Source organism: Cherax quadricarinatus, chromosome 21 (genome assembly GCF_038502225.1).
Source record: "Cherax quadricarinatus isolate ZL_2023a chromosome 21, ASM3850222v1, whole genome shotgun sequence".
Lineage (NCBI taxonomy): Eukaryota > Metazoa > Arthropoda > Malacostraca > Decapoda > Parastacidae > Cherax > Cherax quadricarinatus.
The window spans coordinates 14,600,813-14,619,929 of NC_091312.1; the positions used below are offsets into that span (position 1 = coordinate 14,600,813).

Consider the following 19,117-nt stretch of genomic DNA (forward strand, 5'->3'; position numbering starts at 1 on the left):
TAACAGGAAGGGATTCAGGGAAACCGGTTAGCCGGACTCGAGTCCTGGAGGTGCAAAGTACCGTGCCTGCGCCCTGACGGAGGGGTGGAGATATGTTGGTTTTTGAACTGTAGTGTTGGCACGCCTCTGGGAAGTGATGGAGTGAATGATGAAGAAAATATTTCTTCTTTTCCGTGTCACCCTGCCTCGGTGGGAAAGGGCCAATGTGTTAATAAAAATATAAAAAAAAGGTTGCATTTCAATAGACAAGGAGGCAGCAGATAGGGTGGCACAAGAGGAAGTAGATGGAGCAGGGCGGTGCAACATTGCTAACTGGTACAATGGGAAGAGTGGATGGATCTCGACACAGAAGCAGGAATTAAAGGAATGGGGAGACCAGAATAGGCTTTTGAAAGTTATGAACCATTCCAAGACGCCTGGAATGGGCTATATAAGTTTGATCATAGGGAATGCTAATAATTGTATACTCTTACCCTAATTGCCACCCCGCATTGTAATCCTTATAGAGAATAAACTTTATTGATTGATCGGATGAAGCCTTCTCATATTATGAATAGGGAGCGCTCAACCCGTAGGTCACACAGCTCCTAAGGAAACAGAAGACATTCAGAGTCGATTCAACTAATTTGAGCAAAGGTCCGACTCCTAAGATCAAGAGTCCCTCACAAGCATCAAGGAGCTTCCTTAAAGGGTATGATAGATACCTAAAAAGCAAATGAACCCGTTTTCATCCTTAACAAATATCTACTGGAATTGTTAAATTTATCGAGAAAATTAAGTTTGTTTCACCCCATTATCCTTACTTCAGAGTAAAAAACAAGGGTTTTGCACATTTTTTAACATAATAATCAAGAGGAAAGATTAAGATTCAATATCTGATAGTGAGTGGTATTTTTACCTCCATGAAAGTTTTCAAAATAAATGGCTTCCTCACTCAACCGTAGACAATCAAAATAGAAATGGATCATACTAATGTTTGATTTTCATAGGGTCTCGATGGAAAAGGTATGAACACACTAAATATATATGATCCAGTTTTAATACTTTTCCACCAAATACAAAAGAAGTCTTCAACTTTATTTTATTAGCTTTAGAATTATGCTGCTTAACAGAAATACATCATAAATGTTTAAAATATTCAGCTATACAAAGTATTAACTAAGAAACCTGTCTTGCACAAACCAAAACACATTTTCAAATCAACACTTGTAACAGTTATGTCCGTCAAAAGCATTGCTCCAAGTGGTAAATAGTATAGAAAAATGCTACGGTAAAATGTGGAATATATCAAGCATATAATGGTAATTGTAGCACCTAAAACAGAAAATTACTTTAATCAGATGCTGAATTTGCCAAAAGTATTCCCATTTAATACAAAAACATTTATATATAGGTAGATATAGCATTTTTAGTCAATGGTGTATAAATATAATTAAAAAAATATATAGTTATAATAATTCTATTAATAACATACTTTGGCATATTAAGTGAATGCTACTGTCCTCAAATTAAAAAAAAAAAACTCCAAACACTGAAAAAATATAATTTGTCCACTAGAAACATAAGGTAAACTCAAAACACTGACAGAAAAATATATTAGAAACATAGGGCATCAAGAGATCTCTGAGAATAATGATGATGATTTAATATTTAACACTGATAAAAATTTGAATGGGAAAATGGAAGTCATAAGATGTCGTTTTCTATATCCAGTTGACAATAAAAGCATAAAGCTGTAGTTTTTTCTGCTGTCTATCAGTATCCATAATAAAGATTGGTCATTTATTTGTGATTACACTGATAACAAAAAAAATGAGAAAAAAAAAATGGAAATCATAAAACAATATGTAGTTTCCAAAATGGGGGTCATGAAACAAGATGGTTTCCTATATCCAGTTGACAGTAAAAGTAGCAAGCTGTTGCAGCTTTTTCTGTTGTACTTCATCCATATCCATGATGGTGCGGATTGATAATTTATTCGTTATGAGTCCTGCAAGATCTTTTATGAGGGCTGCCTGGCACTCCACGTCCATAGTGCAGGTGTTAAAGCATGCCCTCCAGATGCCATTTCTGTAAGCACGTCCTGTTATTATTACAAACGTCAATGTTTTCTATGGTGGCATGGGCCCCACCGTGACGACAATGCAGGGTTTACAGACGAATCTCACTGTAGTTTGGCTGTGGCATGTTTTAGCCAAAGTTCCAAAAGAAGCCGTTATAAAATGTCGTCACAGTGGGGGATCCATGCTAATTTTCATATGGTGTATAGAAATATACCAAGTTAGGGAAACTTATTAGTCCGGTATGGTCCAGTGGGTAATGCACTGGCCTGCAAGTTTTAGGACTGCTTACAATGGGTTCAAGCCCTTTGTCTTATTCTTCTAGGGTGCAGTAAAGTTTACAATGCATCACATTGTTTTCTTCTTCAGTCCTGTTTCAATTTTAATATGCAAAAAAAAAAAAAAAAAAAAAAAGTAAATAACCAAACCCACTAGGCCCCCCCCTCCCTTCCAAAAAAAATCTTGTGCAAAATGTTTTGAAATGTATATTTTCAAATGTTATGCCACACCCAATTTTATATTCAAATGACGATTAATATTAATTTGTGATAAACCAATAAAATATTGCATGCCATACTAGCCAAATTATTATATTGTTTTTAATGTTCATTTATTAAGTACTGTAGTAGTTTTACTTACCTTCCGCCAATAGCTTTAATGGCCTTAATGATCCAGTTTTTATTTTCAAGAGATATTTCTTGAAAATTAAGTTCTAAATTTGGGCAATGAAGTTGCTCAAAAGAAGCTGGATCACAGTCTTCTGGAATATCAATTGTGATGCGGACAACCCTGCAGAGTGGCGGCAGATGTTTGACAATGACCTGTAGGGATCGGAGGGCCCCTGGAGTATTCAGTCGAGCGCGTATAGTTCTCAGTTCACTTGGATTGAAGAGCATTCCACTTCCTACTTTTTGTGATCCTAGTTCACCTGTAAAGTTCACCAAAATTCCCCATGGAAACAGGGTGCGGAGGAACTTATCCGATGGCTGAGAGCCTCCCTTTTCGTCATGATGCCAAAAATGCAACTCCACTTCAATAGCATTTTTCTTACCATATCGAGTATGCAATTTGTCAGGGAGGGACTTCATAAGAGGTAAGAATTCTGGTATGTCAAAAGGATCGACTGAGTTTGGTATATCAATCTTTAAACTCTCAAGCTGAACTGGACAAGAAGCAAGAAGCTTGAGAGCAGGAACAACAGTCTTGCTATTTACTACCCAGTGAAATTTAGGCAAACATGTTTCTGCAATGAAAATGCTTACAGTTTCATTACCTTCACTCTCAACATAGAGGCTCCACCAATAGCTGTAACTTTCTGCTTTCACGCTGGCATTGTGGATAATGCTCAAAACTTCCTGCACTATCAGATTATCCATATTTTGAGAAATCAAGTGTCCAATAAAAAACAAAAGAACTACTGGATTGCTTTTGAAATTATCCAATTCAGTTTGAATATCTCTGACAGTGCTTTTCTTAGCTTTTATGGAGTTTACCAAGTATCTGGAAGCATAATATGCTTGCTGAGGACTATTAATATACGAAAATTCCATCTCAATAGGCTGTGAGTAAGGATTGAAATAGCAAGTTAGATATGGCAACAGCACGTCAACGAGATCAACATGGAGATCTTGGAAGAAATACATAATTTCCATTTTCATATTTTCTTCTAGAATATGTTTGTTAGACCTGAGCAGGTTCCAGGCAAATTTTCCCAATATACAAGGCAGTTTTTTAAATAATTTTGCAAGAGTATCTTCACTGTTCCAGCTCTTACGACTTATTAACTTCTTAGTACTGAGGATGAATAAAGAATCATAGAATTTAGTTGCAGATTTCACATCCATCTCTTCTGATTTCCACTGAACCACATAAAGACAAGCAGTAAGTGGCAGTCTAATGAGATCTAGAATGTTCATTCCAATGCCTTTATGATGATATGAAAATTCGTTAAATGCTGTTTCTACTATTTCAGGATCTTTAAATTTATGTTTGAGAACATCTTCAACAATTTTAGCTTGTGAAGGGTCATCCAGCTCTGATACTTCAACAATATGAAAATTAACATGATTATTCAACATAAGTACTGTGGTGTTTGCAAGACAGTCGGGTCGGGTGGTCATCAGGATGCGTTTGTCGCTCAAGTGCTCAAAGATTTCATCTACAATGGGAAAATTATCTTTCGTACTTTTATCATACCCATCTATGATAAAAAGTATATCAAGCCCTTTCAAAAACTTAAAAAAATTTTCTATCTGAAAATCTCTGCAAGTTTTGGTCAACATCTGCTCCCTCATTACATTTTTAAAAAGAGCTGACTTGACTTTGCTGTGTTCGATAAGGAACACTAAATCAAAATTATTAAGTTCATCAATTTTGCTAGCTCCATCACACCAATTCTGTACAAGATGATAACAGAGAACAGTCTTTCCTGAACCTGTAACACCGTTCAGCAGCAAAACTGGAGTTATGACCTCTTCTCCCGCTACTCTCTTGGTAGTTGTCAGCAAGTGCTCTTTTCTTACTTTTGTGTTGGTGTCTCCAATTTTCAAGGGAGAGTAAATCTCTTCTAAAACTGTTTTAGGCATTGCGCCACTTTTAAAGCTTACATACCACTCGTCATTCATCCAAGTAAATGGGTTTGCCACTTGAAGCTCTCGGTATTGTTCTGCCAGCTCGTTTTGTGCCGTAATCAGCTTACGAACTTCAACATCTGCTAGAAAGTTATGCAAAATTTTGTTTGATGTCAAAGGTTTAGTGATACATACCATCATATTTGATATATCTTCCAGATTTTCTTTAAAATCTTTGTGGAATTCCTGGCCAACATTTGTATAGATAGTTTTAACAATCTTAAAAAATCGGTCCATCTCCACTGCAAGTTCCTTGTCATTTAGTCCGTATTTCTGGCAAATCTTGTATTTGTAATTCTTAACTAGCCTAATTAGCCTTCGGCAATCATGACTCAACCAGTCGAATGCATTGCCACATAATTCTACTATTACTTTGTATGCAAAATTCACATCAACCATTTTCTCTTTTCTAATATCACATTTCAGAAATTTTTCATTTCCAAACTTTTTCTTGATTCTATTATCATTCCAATGCATTTTGGAAATGCAGTAGTCATAGACAGGTAAGCTCCCTTCATTAGTCTTCATGTATTTCTGAGAATACAGAACTTTAAGGACATCAGTGATGGCCCTCTCTGCAGCCTGTGTCACAAAATTATACAGTATGCTGAACGCGTAGACCTTTGGTCCTACAGCACTGGAAATTTGATTTCTCTCCTCCAAAACCGTAAGAAACCTAGAAGACAGATCCTTTTCAACCATTTTTCCTTCCATTGGTTCCATTCTGGCAGTATCTGGAAAGAAATATCAATTTATTTAATTTCCCTATGAGTATAATTACGGATATTAGTAATTAAATAATCAACTACCTCATTTTGTGATTTTACTAGTAAGCATAAGTCACCTTATCTAATTTTCTTATTTACTATTGTTTGCTTAAATATTAGCTGAATCGATACTTTCTCTGTCCATATTACTACCTATTTTTTTTAAATACTATCAATTGATATTACTTACTAAAATTAATAATTACCATTTTTACTATCAATACAATTTACTCTTAACATTTTTGACATCACTTAATAACCATTACTTGTCTAATTACCTTAACCAGTTTTAATACCACATTTACTATCTTAGAGTACTCTTAATTACCTTGTACTGCCAAATAACCTCAAGTGTAACTACCAGTGCAATTTTGAAAGAAATAAACATTACTTTTTCACTTATTTTGTAATCATTATTACTTACTAAAATTTTATTAAACACCATATTTACTACCAGTCAATTTTACTTTTGTACATTAATCATTATTTTATACTTCCCATAACATTTTGTTGCCAAATTTCCAAGTTTGTATATTCAACTCCAACCTTTATATTATCCTTTGTACCTGTGTACCTGTGTACCTGTGTATCTGTGTATCTGTGTACCTGTGTACCTGTCTACCATCTTACTATCATATTATAACCAAGACATTGCCATTGTTATTTTTTACTTATTATTCTTTTGGTACTTTAATTTGTGAATTTTATTTTGTCAATTTAAATCTAGTTATACTCTTGATCTTGTCAACAACCTATACCAGACCCTAGTGCAATTGCAAGTACCATTTCAATTTGTATTTTTATATTATAAGTTTATATTATAAGTCCTATTCTAAGATTGTTTTCATATCTTAGTGACTATATTGTGTGTGCAATTAGTGTATATTTCAATTATATTATTGTTCAAGGCCCTTAACTATCTTTTGCTAACTAGTACCAACTACCTCATATATTTTTTTTTCTACTTTTTTTTTTTATTATTTTGCTACCTTAACTTGCATATTTTATCTTGTCAATTTAAATCTAGTTATACTCTAATTCTTGTAGACAACTTATATAAGACCTTAGTGCAATTACAATTGAGAGTCTTGTGCCTTTTTATATCATTAGATTAAACTCAGTTGTACTATAGCTCATTCTAGCTCAATACATGGTCAATACCAAATTCATTATATTAGACCATAGTGTAATTACTAGTGAGAGTCTGGTGCTATTTTTAATTTGTATTTTTGTATTATTAGATTAAACCTAGTTGTACTATAGCTCATTCTAGCTCAATACATAGACTATACCAAAGTCATTACATTAGACCTTAGTGCAATTACAAGTGAGAGTCTTGTGCTATTTTTAATTTGTATTTTTATATTATTAGTTTATACCTAGTTGTACTTTAGCTCATTCCAGCACAACACATAGACAACACCAACTCCATTATGTGTATTAGTGACTATACTCTACATGGCCAAAATGCTATAGCTATATACTTGTCCAAACTTCCCACCACTACAGATATCAGTACTAAAACTCAACCCACAACTCAGGATATAAATAACCATAATTTAAACCTAGAAGATGATTGATCACGTTGACCCTGATCTAAACCTCCATAATCTGACACACAATCAAAACCTATTGGAAAGTAACTGCCTTTACTACACAGCATCACAAGCCAGCACTATCCTAAACAATGCTAAAAGTCTATCAGTACTTAACTACAACATCAGGTCCTTAAGCAAACACTATGATGACCTCCTGGCACTCCTTGAATCACTAAAGACACCTTTCTGCATTATTCTTACTGAGACCTGGCTTAAGCAGGACATAATAGATATCTACCCTCTACCAGGATACACAGCAATCCACAACTGCAGACCATACCAAGTTGGGGGTTGTATTGCAATCTATTACTCTAACCAATTATCTTGTATTAGCACCACTTGCTTTAGTGATGAATATGGAGAATACATTTTTGCCAATTTTACTGTAAAAAACCTTAAGACGCCTATAACAATCGGTGCCATTTACCGGATACCTCACACAAACATACCAAATTTCAGTGAGAAACTAAAGGCACTAATAACAAACAGACAAATGAATACGCACCACCTTCTCTTAGCTGGAGACTTCAACATTAACCTTGGCCTACTAGATGATCAGCCTGTAACTGATTTCATCAACAATATGAACAACACACTTCTCATACCAACAATAACTAAACCAACCAGGTTCACTGAAACGAGTGCAACCATAATAGACCACATATGAACCAATATACTAGCCTCCCATAAATCAGGGATAATCACAGATAGCACTACAGACCACTACCCTACCTTCCTCTTGACAAACATTAGTAAACCACCACTTGAATACAACAAAGTTTCATTTAGACTCCATGATGAGGCCTCAATAAGGAAGTTCACAGCTGACCTAGAGACTGTTGACTGGCCTACAGAATTCTCCAAGGCCAATGGTATTGATGACTGGACAGACATTTTTCTTAACAAATTACTTAGACTATACAACAAACATTGTCCTATAAAAACGAAACATCACAAACAAACGGCTTGGTTGCCCATGGCTAACCAGCACCATTCTGAAATCCATTGATAAGAAACACCAATATGAAAAGCAATATAGACAGGGCTTAATACACAAAGATATTCTTAAACATTATTCATCAGTCCTCATCTAAGTAATAAAGAAAGCCAAACAACTATACTACTCCAGTAGATTCACTGACACAAGAGATATAAAAAAGACCTGGAAAACACTCTCTCAGATTCTAGGGACCCACAAACTGAAAAAAAAACAAGAATATTGCCCTAACTAAACCTAATGAAACACCACTGCATCCCACTGACACAGCAAACAAGATAAACGACTTCTTCTCAACCATAGGTTCTAATCTCGCCAATAAAATCCCACGCACCAATGCCCATGCCGGGGACTACCTAGATGGGAATTTCCCAAATTCCTTCTATCTTGCTCCAACTGAGCCCATGGAAGTCACCGAGATTATAAAGTCACTTAAAAATAACTCAGGGAATCTGTCTCATGTCCCACCATTATTGTACAAGAGAGCAGCCCATGTCCTCTCGCATGCTATCTCATTACTTTTTAACAAGTCACTAGAAACTAGCACCTTCCCGAAACTACTCAAGACGGCAAGGGTTACACCAATACATAAAGGTGGTGACCCTACAGATTTAAACAACTATAGGCCAATATCAAACTTACCATTGCTATCCAAAATCTTTGAGAAACTCGTGCACAGGAGACTACATATATTCATTTATAACGGCACAAAACATACTCAACCCCTGCCAATTTGGATTCAGGAAAAATAAAAGCACTAACGATGCAATCGTAAAAATGCTAGATCTGCTTTACACAGCATTGGAAAATAAGGAATATCCACTAGGAATTTTTATTGACCTAAGAAAAGCTTTTGACACAGTAGACCACGGCATCCTACTCCACAAACTTGACCATTATGGTATAAGAGGCCATGCGCTTGCATATTTCAAATCTTACCTTACTAATAGGTATCAGTATGTCACCATTAAAGACACAGCATCAACAACACAGCCACTCATCGATACCATGCCTAACCCTTCTAGGGTAGGGTAGGTGCCTGAGTCCGAGCCTTTAGCTCATAAGACTGTCATTCCCATTTGCCCCCTTGGGGCGGGGATGGCAGACCAGAGAGGCCTAGCTTGTGGCTAGGCCTGGGGACAGTTGGTCCCAAAGATGAGGAGGTACTTGTGCCTCCTCCCATGGGAGACTTAGGTCTCAGACACTCCCTAAAGAGGGAGCCAAGGCCGGGCCACCACTTGGAAAAGGCCCGGGCCGGGAGAATACCGGCTAATCTTTACCTAACCTAACCTAACACAGCCACTTGATACTGGAGTTCCGCAGGGAAGTGTCCTTGGTCCCCTGCTCTTTCTCATATACATCAATGATCTTCCAAACGTATCTCAACACCTGAACCCCATTCTCTTTGCTGACGACACGACTTATGTCATCTCTCACCCGAACCTTGCCACCATCAACACCATTGTTAATGAGGAGCTGATCAAAATATCGACTTGGATGACAGCCAATAAACTACGCTTAACACTGACAAAACCTACTACATTATGTTTGGTAGCAGAGCAGGAGATGCGCAAATTAACATTAAGATCGACAACACTCTAATTGCCAGGCATAATGAGGGCAAATTCCTAGGCCTATACTTCGACAACAACCTGAACTTCAGCACCCATATCCAACACAACCCAAAAAGTATCCAAAACGGTTGGGATCCTCTCCAAGATACGATACTACGTGCCGCAAAATGCCCTTCTCACACTATACCATTCACTTATATATCCATACCTCACCTATGCTATATGTGCTTGGGGTTCAACTGCAGCAACACACCTAAAGCCAATAATAACCCAACAAAAAGCCGCAGTAAGAATAATCACTAAATCCCATCCCTGGCAACACCCCCCCCCCCACTCTTCATAGATCTAAACTTACTCCCTGTTCAGTACATCCACACTTACTACTGTGCAATCTACATCTACAGGACCTTAAATTCCAATATTAACCTTGACCTAAAACGCTTTCTTGATAGTTGCGACAGAACCCACAGGCACAATACCAGACACAAACATCTCTATGACATTCCCTGTGTCCGACTAAACCTTTACAAAAATTCAATGTATGTCAAAGGCCCTAAAATCTGGAACACCCTACCTGAAAATTCTAAAACTGCACATTCATCACCTTCAAAACTACCATCAGAAAACATCTTATCTCCCTGATACACCCTGTCAACTAATTACACGAATACCACCTGGTGGTTAACACTTACACTCACTCACCCATTTGACCATAAACAGAAATATCAATCTCAATCTCAAAATAATGAATCTTAACTAGTCATAAGTTGGCCTGTGATACTCCAATATTGAAACTATGTATAGTGTCAAAACAAAAGCATTCACATTGCTAAACTCATAAACTAGTATTTAGTCACTTAGCCATAATACCAACTTACCTCATAATTTTGTAATATTTTAAACTTAAGATTTAATTTAAGTCTGCCCGAAATGCCTAGCCATGCTAGGTGTTCTAGTGGTACACTCTGTAATTACTATTTTACTACATGTAAACCACACAATAACCAAATTCTGTAAACTCAGCATTGTAATCCTTATAGAGAATAAACTTTGAATTTGAATTTGATATATATCATTCAGCCGGGTCACCATCTGGAAAAAGACCCAGGCCGGGACAGCACCGGCGAACCTACTACTTATGCACGTGATTAAAGAAATTGTCCAGTTTTAACAGTGGATGGGGGGGGGGGGGTCTGTTTGTGGATGGACCTAAACATGACTAAAAAAAAATTATTCGGGTAACTAATTCGTTAGGGAAATTCCCGAAACATATTGCCAAACACCTAACAAAACAGGATTAGGGTTCCTTTATTACGAAACATACGGAAATTTGATGGCATTTGGTGTCAACTGACATGTCTCTAGCAATACATTCTCTTGGTCATTACTAAATAATCAATGCTTATGACCGGGTTGCCTGTTCCTACTGACATACGTGTAAATTTTACCTTATTCCTAGTAATGACCCTCGTATTGTAGTCTTAATGACCCCCGTGTAGTAGATAGTCTTTTTAGTATAATAACAAGATGTTATCTTCATTATTGAATAATAAGAAAATATTAAAACCTTTATATTATAATAATAAGGTAAAAGAACCCCAATGGAAATAAGTCACTCTGCCTGACTTTTTTGGGTTATCCTAGGTTCTCTACACATATGCTGCTATGTATGATAATTCTATGTAACTGTATTTGTGTATACCTGAATAAACTTACTTCAGCTTCTGGCGCCTAGCACCAGACTGCCAGGCGTTCGAGTCATTGGCTAGTGCAATGTTGTTATTGATCAATACCACTCGTTCGTGCTCACAATAATATAAAATACTGCTCGTTGAACTAGTACACCAAACAGGGACTAGAATGAAATTAGCCTAGTCATCCACACCATCATGTGTCCTTGGGTAGCGAGTACAACATTCAGTGCCGCTGGATACGCTACTCTTAATTAAGGATCGTATGGTCCAATGGATAAGGGCGTCATGTACTCACCTAGTTGAGGTTGCGGGGGTCGATTCCGAGCTCCTGGCCCCGCCTCTTCACTGATCGCTACTAGGTCACTCTCCCTGAGCCGTGAGCTTTATCATACCTCTGCTTAAAGCTATGTATGGATCCTGCCTCCACTACATCGCTTCCCAAACTATTCCACTTACTGACTACTCTGTGGCTGAAGAAATACTTCCTAACATCCCTGTGATTCATCTGTCTTCAGCTTCCAACTGTGTCCCCTTGTTACTGTGTTTTCGCCCATCATGAGGCAGGCCAAAGCAGCATGGGTTAGAGTCCTTAGCTAGTGCAGTGTTATTATTAATCAATACCACTCGTTCGTGCTCACACTAATATAAAACTGCTCATTGAATACACCAAACAGGGACTAGAATTAAATTAGCCTAGTCATCCACACCATCGTGTGTCCTTGGGTAGCGAGTACATTCAGTGCTGCTGGATGCGCTACTCTTAAGGATCGTATGGTCCAATGGATAAGGGCGTCATGGGGTTTTCGCCCACCATGAGGCAGGCCAAAGCAACATGGGTTCGAGTCCTTGGCTAGTGCAGTGTTGTTATTGATCAATACCACTCGTTTGTGCTCACAATATAAATTATGCTCGTTGAACTAGTACACCAAACAGGTACTAGAACGAAATTAGCCAAGTCATCCACACCATTGTGTGTCCTTGGGTAGCGAGTGCAACATTCAGTGCCACTGGATGCGCTACTCTTAAGGATCGTATGGTCCAATGGATAATTGCATCAAGTTGGAAACATTCAGATTCAGGAAGGATAAAGGAAAGCACTGGTTTGGTAATAGAGTTGTGGAACAAACTCCTGAGTACAGTTATTCAGGCTAAAACGTTGTGTAGTTTTAAAAATAGGTTAGATAAATACATGAGTGGGCGTGAGTTGGACCTGATAAGCTTGTGCTGCTGGGTCTGGTGCCGTGCTCCTTCCTTGAGTGGAGGTGGCCAGACTGGGTGGGTCTTTGGGCTTATCCGAGGGGGGGGGGTCACTGGGCTCATCCGGGGAAGGGGGACATGGACCTGCTCCGCATGGGTCAGTAGACTTGTTGCAGTGTTCCTTATATCTTCTTCTTATGTGTTTTCGGCAACCATGAGGCAAGCCAAAGCAGCATAGGTTCGAGTCGAAAAATTAGACACATGTGCAACTCTTGGGTATCTTTATTGAGGAAACGTTTCGCCACACAGTGGCTTCATCAGTCCATACAAAGGAGAATCTTGAAGAACAGGAGGAGAATGAGGTAATCAGTCCCTCAACCTTGAGTCGATGTGGTCAGTCCATCAATCTTGAATAGATTGATGGACTGACCACATCGACCACATCAATCTTGAATAGATTGATGGACTGACCACATCGACTCAAGGTTGAGGGACTGATTACCTCATTCTCCTCCTGTTCTTCAAGATTCTCCTTTGTATGGACTGATGAAGCCACTGTGTGGCGAAACGTTTCCTCAATAAAGATACCCAAGAGTTGCACATGTGTCTAATTTATCAACATGTCGGTTCTCTGAACCATTCATCTACATAGGTTCGAGTCCTTGGCTAATGCAGTGGTTATTGATCAATACCACTCCTTCGTGCTCACAATAATATAAAATACTGCTCGTTGAACTAGTACACCAAACAGGGACTAGAATGAAATTAGCCTAGAGTCATCCACACCATCTTGTGTCCTTGGGTAGCGAGTACATTTAGTGCCGCTGGATGAGCTACTCTTAAGGATCGTATGGTCCAGTGGATAAGGGCGTCATGTGTTTTTGCCCACCATGAGGCAGGCCTAAGCAGCATGGGTTCGAGTCCTTGGGTAGTGCAGTGTTGTTATTGATCAATACCACTCGTTCGTGGTCACAATAATATAAAATACTGCTCGTTGAACTAGTACACCAAACAGGGACTAGAATGAAATTAGCCTCGAGTCATCCACACCATCTTGTGTCCTTGGGTAGCGAGTACAACTTTCAGTGCCACTGGATGCCCTACTCTTAAGGATCGTATTGTCCAGTGGATAAGGGCGTCATGTGCTTTCACCCACCATGAGGCAGGCCAAAGCAGCATGGATTCGAGTCCTTGGCAAGTGTAGTGTCGTTATTGATCAATACCACTCGTTCGTGGTCACAATAATATGAAATACTGCTCGTTGAACTAGTACATCAAACAGGGACTAGGATGAAATTAGCCTAGTCATCCACACCATCGGGTGTCCTTGGGTAGCGAGTACAACATTCAGTGCCGCTGGATGCGCTTTAAGGATCGTATGGTCCAATGGATAAGGGCGTCATGTGTTTTCGCCCACCATGTGACAGGCCAAAGCAGAATGGGTTCGAGTCCTTGGCTAGCGCAGTGTTGTTATTGATCAATACCACTCGTTCCTGGTCACAATAATATAAATATATATATATATATATATATATATATATATATATATATATATATATATATATATATATATATATATATATATATATATATATATATATTTTATTATCACACCGGCCGATTCCCACCAAGGCAGGGTGGCCCGAAAAAGAAAAACTTTCACCATCATTCACTCCATCACTGTCTTGCCAGAAGGGTGCTTTACACTACAGTTTTTAAACTGCAACATTAACACCCCTCCTTCAGAGTGCAGGCACTGTACTTCCCATCTCCAGGACTCAAGTCCGGCCTGCCGGTTTCCCTGAATCCCTTCATAAATGTTACTTTGCTCACACTCCAACAGCACGTCAAGTATTAAAAACCATTTGTCTCCATTCACTCCTATCAAACATATATATAATATATACAATATAATTATATATATATATATATATATGTATATGTATATGTATATATATATATATATATATATATATATATATATATATATATATATATATATATATATATATATATATATATATATATATATATTTAAATAACGTTAGGTGAGGTCTCAAGTTAAAATAATTTGGTCCAAAAAATAAAAGGCTTTACAGTCACTGTCACTGAAAAAAATTATCTTACTTTTTTGTAGAAATATTTTTTGAGGAAAAGTTTAATTTTTAAGGAAGTTCGGGCTATTCGGCAGGTTCGGCCGAGCTTATTAATCAGGCAATCAATTATAACGATTTTCACACTAATTCCGTGTTACATCGGTGAAAAAAAAATTATGTACAATATTTGCCAAAATATACTGTGCTGGTACGCAACAGTAAACATTTTACTGAATTCTTGAGGAAGGCAATTAGGTTCGATTCATAGGTTACTTTTTTTATCATGAGCCCCTTCACCGGCAGCCTTTCTCCCGGTGAAGGATGAAACAGCACGTCGTCCTAAAAATCATTTGTCTCTATTCGCTCCTATCTAACGTGCTCACGCATGCTTGCTGGAAGTCAAAGCCCCTCGCACACAAAACCTCCTTTACCCCCTCCCTCCAACATTTTATAGGCCGACCCCTACCCGCCTTCCCTCCACTGCAGATTTATACACTCTCCAAGTCATTCTATTTTATTCCAACCTCTCTACATGTCCAAACCACCTCAACAACCCCTCCTCAGCCCTGTGGATAATAGTTTTGGTAATCCCGCACCTCCTCCTAATTTCAAAACTTTTGAAGATAACAATGTCTCGACATGGTCATTAATATGAGACATTATGTACTGGAAGAATATTAATTTCCCCAGACGACTTATTCAAGTAGTCACCATCAATTAACAAACCTCTTACCTAGTTAGGTTTATATATATATTTCTTCCCCACCAATGTGGGGAAAAATCAAAGCCATGGGGAAAATAGAAGAAATTTTTTACTTGAGGGCAATAATTTTATTTCATTTATTTTACCCCCCCCCCCCCCGAAAAAATGCACAATAAATAATTATTTTTTGGTTCGCTACAGATAAGAATGCTAGTTATAGAAATGGAAATAAAAGTAATTCTGTGGAATCGCCATATTTTTTCAAGCGGGGGTAGGGGTAGGGCAAGAGCAAAACTAGGGGGATTTTAAGTAATTATAGCCATCTTAATCGAATAAAAACCCATGTCCCAATTTATCTTAGACTTATCCTATACACTGCAATCAAATTACGTAACTGCCAACATATTTTTTTAAATTAATTTTCAATAATAAATGGGAGATGAAGTCTGAGAATGGGGTGACACTAGGTCACGTCTGGCAACCTTGTCAACTTGAAGAAATACAAAAAGGACAGATTTTCTAAAAAATTATTCATCCTTGAAACTGGATACCTTCAATATTATATTGAGGGAAGGCACCAAACTCGTTTGGGTCATAACACCAGGGAAATGATGTAAGCAGGTGTGATCCAAGAGAGAAAGTAACTCCAATCCCATACATCGAGCTCAGCATCAGTTCTCCCGCTGAAAACGGGGGGGAGGGGGGGGGTACACCAAATTTCAAAAACTTAGATGTTCAGAATACTATATTAGGGGAAGCGCTCAACCCGTAGGAATTATGCTGCACTTAAGGAATAGGTGGCAATGAGTTTAGATCTAAGGAAGAGTCCATTTCCTTGCATCAAGAGCCCGTCATCAGGGTACCGTTGCGAACACGCACGTACATTAGAATTACCTATATCCGCCTTCATAGAGTAGCGACAAGGCATATCTATCTTCAGTGGGTAGTGGAATAACATATTCACCTTTAATGAGTACCAGAATAACTAATGTACCCTAATGAGTAATTAAAATACGTATATCTACCTAGAAGACAGGCCGTACGTCCGTCCCCCGCCATTCTCTGGACTTCTCTGACCGACCTTCCAATCTTCTATTATTGCCAACTTCGATGAATGATAATCTTATTCACCAGTGTAATATGACTAGTAATTAAATGTATATGTATTCATAAATACAAAAAAAAAATGTACTGTTGGAAATAAGCTGTGCAGATAATTAATTTTCGCTTAAATGATGTCTCTCATTAACATTACAACTTAGTTTTTTTTTTTTCTTAAAATATTTACTGTTACTGTTATTTACAAGGTGATGTAAATATTTGGTCCTCCAAAAATAACGCAAGATAATATTAATTTATAGTCTATTATTATTTGCTTCGGTATTTCTAATTAAAAGACCTCTAAAATATTTAAACTACAACACGAAATACAGTAGCTGGGGAATTTGATAGCAAAAATTTTCACTATAATAAACCTTCCATTCTAAATTATTTATAAATACTAAGAATACTAAACTATTTTGTTACAGTGAGCTCCTATAAATAAATATTTTTATAATATTTAACAAAGCAATTTGTATTAAATATGATCAATGATGTTTTCTTGAGTTGGTAATACTGCCAAACAAAAAAATATTTACACTTAAGTGTATAGCATTACTCTTTTAAAAGTTCTATATTCACCCACTGTAGCTGAGTCATTAGACCTCATCATACTTGATATATTTTTAATTTATATTAGCGTGATATGCTATAAATTATGCTTAAGATTTTCACAATGAAGCATTAATTTTGAGTCAATTTTTCTGTTAGACTTTGTTTCCAGCGATGACACCTTCCTACCTTCATCCTAATTTCTTCCGCTTTTATGGCGCCACATCATTCATCTCTATGGACAGCGTACCCTTCAAGGCAGGTGCCTTGATGCTGGTGAAGGTACTGATCTAAATAATTGGAGCTATCCACCCATTCCTTGGATCAAACATGATGACTTACTCTCTCAGGTGTTGTATGACCCTGAGGGTTTAACGCTTCCTCGTGTATATACTTATAATAATTTTATACATACTTGCGTAATAAGTGGCTTAATTAACCTTCATTGATCCACTGATATAGAAACAGCATTGTGATCAGCAACATTGAATTAGTACCAGAAAACCTACTCTGCCATAATTTGTTATTTTCTAGATTTTTTTCAAGTTAAAATATACACAAAGATGTGCGTTTCTCACAGTATATGCACTCACATTTTATCTTACATTATTGTAGGTATGAAGGTATCTTTGCGTAGTAAATAGTCATTGTTCCTTTCATACCCAGAAGTTATTTAACTAACTTCCTGCACATCATTCGAGCAATTTGATCCAGGGAACTGGAGCTACTCTTATTTTTCTTGAATCACATCAAATTACCTCACATAACCCCATAACCCAGGTGCTCTCTGACCCCTGCAGTTTTAGCGCTTCCCTACAAATACAATAATTCAGAAGGACTAGGCTTGCTCACCCTCTACTCTGCCTGTCGTGAAAGATTCCTCGATGCTGGTGAAAGACTCTTGATTTGAGGGAATGTCCTTGGTTCTTGTTGTGGTGATGATGGCAGTGGTTGTGGTGGTGAGGATGGCAGTGGTTGTTGTGGTGATGATGGCAGTGGTTGTGGTGGTGATGATGGCAGTGGTTGTTGTGATGATGGCAGTGGTTGTTGTGGTGATGATGGCAGTGGTTGTGGTGGTGAGGATGGCAGTGGTTGTTGTGGTGATGATGGCAGTGGTTGTTGTGGTGATGATGGCAGTGGTTGTGGTGGTGAGGATGGCAGTGGTTGTTGTGATGATGGCAGTGGTTGTTGTGGTGATGATGGCAGTGGTTGTTGTGGTGATGATGGCAGCGGTTGTTGTGGTGATGATGGCAGTGGTTGTTGTGGTGATGATGGCAGTGGTTGTTGTGGTGATGATGGCAGTGGTTGTTGTGGTGATGATGGCAGCGGTTGTTGTGGTGATGATGGCAGTGGTTGTTGTGGTGATGATGGCAGTGGTTGTGGTGGTGAGGATGGCAGTGGTTGTTGTGATGATGGCAGTGGTTGTTGTGGTGATGATGGCAGTGGTTGTTGTGGTGATGATGGCAGCGGTTGTTGTGGTGATGATGGCAGTGGTTGTTGTGGTGATGATGGCAGTGGTTGTTGTGGTGATGATGGCAGTGGTTGTTGTGGTGATGATGGCAGTGGTTGTTGTGGTGATGACGGCAGTGGTTGTGGTGGTGATGATGGCAGTGGTTGTGGTGGTGATGATGGCAGTGGTTGTTGTGGTGATGACGGCAGTGGTTGTGGTGGTGATGATGGCAGTGGTTGTGGTGGTGATGATGGCAGTGGTTGTGGTGGTGATGACGGCAGTGGTTGTGGTGGTGATGATGGCAGTGGTTGTAGTGGTGATGATGGCAGTGGTTGTGGTGGTGATGATGGCAGTGGTTGTAGTGGTGATGATGGTAGTGGTTGTTGTGGTGATGAGGGCAGTGGTTGTTGTGGTGATGATGGCAGTGGTTGTGGTGATGATGACGGCAGTGGTTGTGGTGGTGATGATGGCAGTGGTTGTAGTGGTGATGATGGCAGTGGTTGTGGTGGTGATGATGGCAGTGGTTCTGGTGGTGATGACGGCAGTGGTTGTGGTGGTGATGATGGCAGTGGTTGTGCTGGTGATGATAGCAGTGATTGTGGTGGTGACGATGGCAGTGGTTGTGGTGGTGATGATGGCAGTGGTTGTGGTGGTGATGACGGCAGTGGTTGTGGTGGTGATGATGGCAGTGGTTGTGG

General features: G+C 38.5%; 1 protein-coding gene across 1 annotated transcript; it reads right to left on the minus strand.

Moving 5' to 3' along the window:
* Positions 1–1,021: 1,021 nt before the first annotated feature.
* LOC128688990 (uncharacterized) lies at positions 1,022–16,375 on the minus strand. Its single transcript, XM_070087240.1, has 3 exons — positions 16,342–16,375; positions 2,700–5,424; positions 1,022–2,070 (listed from the first exon to the last, which is right to left on the minus strand). The coding sequence occupies exons 1-3, from the start codon at positions 16,373–16,375 to the stop codon at positions 1,887–1,889; spliced, it is 2,943 nt and encodes a 980-aa protein (XP_069943341.1). The 3' UTR covers positions 1,022–1,886.
* Between the last annotated feature and the right edge of the window lie 2,742 nt (positions 16,376–19,117).

Coding starts and splice junctions, on each gene's coding strand:
- LOC128688990 (XM_070087240.1), bottom strand. CDS start 16,375: ATGGCGGGGGACGGACGTACGGCCTGTCTTCTAG. Junction 5,425..16,341: donor ACGTACGGCCTGTCTTCTAG/GTAGATATACGT, acceptor ATTTCTTTCCAG/ATACTGCCAGAATGGAACCA. Junction 2,071..2,699: donor ATTAAAGCTATTGGCGGAAG/GTAAGTAAAACT, acceptor ACGTGCTTACAG/AAATGGCATCTGGAGGGCAT.